The sequence below is a fragment of the Callorhinus ursinus genome, unplaced genomic scaffold, assembly GCF_003265705.2.
Source record: "Callorhinus ursinus isolate GAN/ISIS: 27379988/994484 unplaced genomic scaffold, GSC_fseal_2.0 scaffold35, whole genome shotgun sequence".
Taxonomy (NCBI): Eukaryota; Metazoa; Chordata; class Mammalia; order Carnivora; family Otariidae; genus Callorhinus; species Callorhinus ursinus.
Window position 1 is genome coordinate 4,406,318 of NW_027397097.1, and position 6,826 is coordinate 4,413,143.

The following is a 6,826-nucleotide window of genomic DNA, read 5'->3' on the forward strand; positions in this document are numbered from 1 at the left end:
GTTCCTACTGAGAGCTCCACGATAGGGTTTAAACAGGTGGGGAGGACGGACTGGAGGAGAAAGTTCTTCCAATATTCCACAGAGTAACCAGCAAGTCATTTCATCTAGAGTAAACAAGGGGTATTTCCCCCTTGCTCTACCCTTTCAAATCAACAAATCTAATCCAGTGAACTCATACTTCTCGGCAGCGTTCCATCTGTAGAGCTCTGTTCAGTGTTGTGAGAAGTCCCTGCCCCAAGGGAGTTTTTAACTAGATGAATGTTTGAAAAACTATTTAGCAGAGTCATTTTATTTAGCCATTTTATTTAGGATCCTGCAGAATATGATTACTCAACAAATAAGAAACAGAGAGAGGAAGACAGCTCACAAAAGAGTATGGTCACTGACGGCTGGAGTAGCTAGACAGGACTTATTGGAAAAAGAGCTGGGCTTTGTGGCATGGAAAGAGTTTGGATAACTGGAATGATAGCCGGAATATTCTGGGCAAATAAAACAAGCTATGTGAAAAGAAAGTACTATGGAATAGGGCATAGGTGAAGGAATGGGGTTGTGGCAAAGAATAAGGGGAGGTTAGACTGTGAACACAGAGTATCAGGTAAAGGAGTCAGCAATGAGAAGTCACTGAACAGAATAGGACACTGTGGTTCAATGTGCACTTTAGAAAACTCTCTGAGGCTGCTGAGGGAAGATGGATGGGAAGGGACAGGGTTGGGTAGTGGGAATAAATGGGTTGGAGAGGAAGGAATGGATGTAGCCACTAAGCAAAGGTATCAATTTGAGAAGTCACCTGACCTTCGTCTGGCATCCGAAGGAGATTTTTGGCTGGAAAGCAGTTGTTCAGGTAAGGCTTCCCATTATCCAGCTTGTATATTCGTGAGGAGGCCATCTCCCTGAGAGTCAAGCAAGGAAAGTGAGGAAGTAGAAGCGCTGAGAAGGGGCAGCATAGTTCTCTCACCCAATGTGGCCTGTGAGCCCACCAGGAGGACCACCATACCCTACATCTACCTTAAGTCCGAGGCCCAGGAGGCCCCTCCCCTGTTTCAGAAATGGGCTGGCCCTTTGAATGAAGAGGGAGACCAAGGCCCAGGTTTTTGGTTCAAATCAGTCCTAACTCAGTGGAACACTATACAGAACACCTTTGGATACAGACAGACCTGGTTTGAATCCTGACTGTCTTCCCTCACTCTTATGACTGGGAATGTTCCTCTACCCTCTGAGCCTCAGTTTTCTCCCCTGTAAATTGGGAGTAATAACATCTACTTTAATAGACAGATGAGAGGATCAAGTTATAAATGTAGTGCCTACTACATATTAAATGCTCACTAGAAATGTCGTTTGTTTTAACAGATTTCAGGGAAGAGGGCGCTCACGTTTTTAGGCAAGATGTTGTGAAAATAATATTCAAGAGATGAACTGAGTTTGCTAGTAAAGCATAAGCATTCCAAACAAAAAGGGCCACAGGACTAAGGGCATAGTAGTGGGCACATTTGGTGCAGTAAAGAAACAACCTGATCCAGGAAGGAGAAGGATGTGTGTTTGGGAGTTTGGGACAATAAGGCTGGACAGAAAGGATGGTGTCTGCTCTTGAAGGCTTTCAGTGCCAGGCTAGGAGCTCAGACTTCCCCTGGTAGGTAACTTGAAAGCCATGGATGGTATCTGAGCTGGGAAAGCCATGACCCAAGCTGTGCTTTAGAAAGAGAGGTCTGACAAAAATAATGCTAGGTGAAATGGGATTCCATCAACTGGTCACTGAGTCAAGACAATTCCAGCTCAGGAAAACTGTTCCAGTGTAATTTTCTCTATCTCTCACTGTTTTCATTAAATCTTTTACCATCTCCCACCTAGAATACTGCAACAGTCTTCTAATCAGATTCCCACTGAGCAACCTGAGCCTGCTCTTGAAGGCCTCTGGAGTCCCATGTCCTAACCTTTCTAGCTCCAGTCAGCCCTGCCCATCAGGCTTACAGAATCATTTTCTATTCTCCAAACACATTCAGTCTTCCCTGCCTTTGTTCCTTTGGCCTAAAATAGCCTTCTCCATCATTACCTGGTTAATCTCATGCTTTAAGATTCAGTTCAGGGGCGCCTGGGTGGCTCAGTTGGTTAAGCACCCAACTCTTGATTTTGGCTCAGTCATGATCTCAGGGTTGTGAGACAGAGCCCCCCAGTGGGCTCCACACTGAGCATGGAGTGTGCTTAAGATTCTCTCTCTCCCGGGGCACCTGGGTGGCTCAGGTCAGGTCATGATCCCAGGGTCCTGGGATGGAGCCCCATGTCAGGGAGCCTGCTTCTCCCTCTTCTCCCCGCTCACACACTCTATCTCTGTTGCTATCTCTGTCTCTCTCAAATTAAAAAAATAATAATAAAAAAGATTCTCTCCCTCCCCCTCTCCCTCTTCCCTTCCCCCCACCCTCTCTCCTAAAAAAAAAAAGATTCAGTTCAAATGCTACTTCTGTTAGGAATAAATCAAAGATCTAAATTTCTTAAAACTTGAGCTCTTAGAGATTTGAGATTTTTCTCAAAGAGATCCAGTCAGCCAGGGGGTGCCTGGGTGGCTCACTCAGTTAAGTGTCTGCCTTCAGCTTAGGTCATGATCCTGGGGTCCTGGGATCAAGAGTCTGCTTCTCCTTCTTTCTCTGCCCGCCCCACCTCCCTTGTGCGTGCATGCCCTCTCTCTCTCAAATAAATAAAATCTTTATAAAAAAAGAAAAAAGAGATCCAGCCAGAGGCACCTGGCTGGCTCAGCTGGTAGAGTGTTTGACTCTAGATTTTGGGGTTGTAGGTTTGAGCCCCACATTGGGTATAGAAATTACTTAAAAATAAACTCTTAAAAAAATAAAGAGATCCAACCATTCCCAGATCTGCTTTGGAACAGATGCAGACAATTTGGGGTGGCAGATTTTTGGGAACCTGTAAGTCCCTGGCTGGGGCAAGGATATGGTCCCTGAAATGGAGGGTCTGGAATGAGATTCAGTGAAAGGAAGGAGCAGAGAGATAGGATCAGGTGTCCTGGGAAAATGTTTTCTGGAAGTGACAAATACGCAAAGTAGAGTGGTGCAGTAGGAAGGGCAACAATTTTGGAGACAAGAGGCTTAAATTTGAGTCTAGTTTCTGCCACTAAGCTGAGTGACCTTAGGCAATCCCTTTACCTCTCTGTGCCTCAAATTTCCCACATGTAAAATGAAGATAAAAACCTGTGCCTTGGAGAATTATTGTAAGAATTAAATGAGGTAATAAATTTTTAAAAACCTTCTAGATCCAGTCCAGATGCCACCCTCTCCACAATGCCTTCACTGAACCTTCCAGAGGGAAATAACTGCTACTCTGGCTAAGCACTGGAGTATTTCTTCTATACCTCTTTCATGGCTGGAGCCCTTTCTACTTCATAAGTTACTAATAATCATGGAGGGGTTCCTTCAAAGGTTTGTGAACCTCCAAGTCTGGAAACATATCCAATTCACCATCTCTCTTCCACCTCTGGAATGCTCAAAGGAAATAACCCATAAACATGTGTGAGCCAAATGAAGGATATGATGTACTCCCAGGGCCCAAGGGTCCTTATTCATATTTCTGATCTTCCTAACTAGACTCTGAACTCCTTTAAAGGAAGGAGAGTACCTATAGAGTTCATTTCTTTATTCCCAGTACCTAACACAGCACCTAGCACATAACAGATTCACAATTATCTGTGGAATAAATAGGTGATGTTGGTATCTCCTTTGGTTCAACACAGGGCACTGTGAATTTCCTGATCTGTTACCATCCCCAAAAGGGTTAATGCCCTTCCTATATGTTCCTACAATACCCTATACTTCTCCTAGTATAGTGCTTATCACTTTATTATAATTGTTTCCCTTAACCAATTTCTCACCTGCCATGGGTCCTATGATATCTTATTCACCTATGTAATTCCAGCGCCTAGCAATGAACCTAGAATTCACTAAAAATGTGTCAGGAAGGTGAATGGATAGAAGGATGGATGGATGGGGAAAGATCAATAGTCAATCTGTCTTTCAGGAAATCTCTCTTGTGACCAACCACACCTACCTGCTACATAGGTGAGTGAATGAATGAGTAAATAGCTGGCTGGGAAATGTCAGAGATGATGACTGTTGGGAGAAGACTTCAGTAACTTACAGAATATGAGGACCTTGCTTCTGATCTGCATAGTACTTACTTGATCTTTGACCTTGGGAGAGACCCCTTGACTTCCTTTTTTTTGTGTTTCTTCACCTGTAAAACAGATATTACACTCCTTCTTAGCCTGTCATTCAGAGCTCTTGAACTTTCTCATTAGTTACATCCTACTATGACCCTTGCCTCCAAAATGTGTCTCAGCTGGGGCCTAAAAAAACCCCACAAAACTAAAGATCCCAGAAATAGATAACTAGAGATGTAGAGATAGAGACAGAAACATGGATGGGAAGAAGGTAGAACAAGGGAGTAATTTTGTGATGATGGGGTGGGGCTAGAGTGATTAAATAACATGTGCAAATCACAAATCAGGAAGGATCTTTTATAGGATCATTAATACAAAATAAATCTACGATAAAACAGCAAAGATAGAATTGAAAGATAAGACACAATCTGGGAAAAGATATTTGCTCTACATATATAAAAGATGAATCAGACTCAGACTTGTGGAGGGCATATAGACTCGGACACAATCCACTGGGAAATTCCAGTTCCCAATGAAGAATACCAGGTGAGAAGGTGTGGATATACAATTAATGAGCTAGGAAGGGCACACAATCCTGATGTTACATTGTCTAGAAAGTAACCCTAAGGAAAGTATGAACTTTATCTGCATGGTGGAAAAAAGAAAGTCCAAGTTCCAGACTTAGAGGCTGCCTGCCTAGTTAGCTTCAGCTACCTCGGGTCTCTATCTCAAAGTTGAAGAAGCTAATCTCAGTCTAATTGTAATGTCTCCCAGCTCCAACACACACACAGAGTAATGGTGCTTATTTGCATACATGTGCTGCTCCATTCCTTTGGCCTATGACACTTCTCCCACTTCTTCTTTGCCTGACTCATACAGACAGCTTTCCTGTATCTCCCCCTCCTCAGGTTGACCCTTCTCTGTGCTACCATCTCAGCCCACCTCTTAATGGAAACACTCTACCACACTGTAGTACAATGGCCTGCTTACCTGTCTGTTCCCCACTCCTCACACCCCCAATCCCAGGCTGTGAGCCCCTCAAAGGCCAAGCCTAGGTCCTACCTATATCTTTATTCCCAGCACTTCATACAGGATCTGGCCCATTGAAGAGGTTCAATGAGTGTTTACTGAACTAAACTGAACCATAAACACAATGCCATGGAGTTCTTCATTCTGTCTGCAAAGAAGGAAAAAATAAGGATCAGGAAAGGTTTCAGAGCAGGTGACATTAGAGCTGGGTCTTGAAAAATGAGGATAGTATAGAAGATAAACAGCAAAAAGCTATTGGAGCATCTGACTGGATTGACTTACAGAAGTGAAGAAATCCCATCTAATAGTAGTGATAATTATTATCACACGAATGTTAGCTTCACCAAGACAGGTATTTTGCCTAGATTTTATTATTTAGGAATATATCCCCAGTGCCCAGAAGAGTGACTGCTACATAGTAAGCACTCAGTATTTATTCAATATTTTGACACTTAGGTATTTATGGTGATTAAAAAACAAACAAGTGATTCAATGTAAGAGATCATGGTATAATATAATCCCGTCATGTGATAACTCTAGGTCACTAGAGTAGATGTTCCAAGAGAGTAGTGAACAGGTCTCTCTTGATCTTCCAGTACCCCTTAGTACTTCTGAGCAATGTTGGTTGGTGCTCAACAAATATTTGTGAAAAAGGGGTGCCTGGGTGGCTCAGGTGGTTGAGCAGCCGACTCTTGGTTTTAGCTCAGGTCATGATCTCAGGGTGGTGAGATCAAGACCCCTGTGAGATCAAGTCCCGTGTGAGATCGAGCCCCGAGTCGGGTTCTGCTCTGCGCGTGGAGCCTGCTTAAGTTCTCTCCCCCCGCCCCGCGCACTCTCTCTCTCTCAAAAAAAAAAAAAAAAAAAAAAAAAAAAAACTTGAAAAAAAAAAAAAAAAAAAAAAAAAAAAAAATTCGTGGAAAAAAATGAATTAATGAAAATCTAGAATACTATTACATCCTAAAACGATTAAAAACAGAGTGGCAGAGGGAACATACCAGGGGATTAAAACCCCCTGGCTTCTTAACCAGGTTCTGATACATGCTATCCGGCCTTGGGTAAATTTCTTAGTTTTCTCTTCTGACTGGGCTGTTAAGGGACTACATGAGAAGATGAATATAAACGTACACGGTACACAGCCTTTCAGACGGTAGACACTAAGCAAATGTGAGTTCTCTGTAACACGAAAACATTACTAACACCTTAGTTGACAGTCACCAGAGAAAATAACCAGTAAGTGCTGTAAAAGGGCTAGGACGGATGAAGAACGAGCTCCTGCGGCCCTTTGGAAACTTTTAGGGCAACGGAGACTCTAATCCCTCACTCATACTAAGTCTCCAGCCGCACCTGCCTCCGTCGTCGCTTCCGCCTCCGAGGCGTCCGCAAAGGCTGCGTCCCGGCAACGCGAGATGCGCGCCTGCGAGACTCCCGGGGATCTCGGAGCGGCTCCACGGTGGCGCCTACCACTACCTTCTCCGCTCCTTGGTAACCGCGAAGCGGCGGCAGGCCATGTAGGCAGCAACCGGTGGACGCTGCTTCTAACTACTATAAGTCCCGGCAAGCCCCGCGGCCACTTCCGCTGGTCGCCTCTCGTCAGCCAGCCCCGGACTACGGATCCCGACGGACTCCGGGCGGCGCGTC

The 6,826-nt window shown here is 44.2% G+C and overlaps 1 protein-coding gene across 7 annotated transcripts in view; it reads right to left on the reverse strand.

Annotated features, from left to right (window-relative positions):
- XRRA1 (X-ray radiation resistance associated 1) overlaps positions 1-6,769 on the reverse strand; it is a 61,899-nt gene extending 55,130 nt beyond the window's left edge. For 5 of the 7 annotated variants that reach the window (XM_025894146.2, XM_025894151.2, XM_025894148.2 and 2 more), the window contains exons 1-3: positions 6,533-6,592; positions 4,178-4,233; positions 793-890 (exon numbers count right to left, since the gene is read on the reverse strand). In XM_025894146.2, the coding sequence (XP_025749931.1) occupies positions 793-886 (94 nt within the window). In that variant the 5' untranslated portion in view covers positions 887-890; positions 4,178-4,233; positions 6,533-6,592. Of the gene's footprint in view, positions 1-792; positions 891-4,177; positions 4,234-6,532 lie in introns of those variants that run through there. The other 2 variants (XM_073879710.1, XM_025894154.1) reach the window with 2 other exon arrangements.
- Positions 6,770-6,826: the final 57 nt, after the last annotated feature.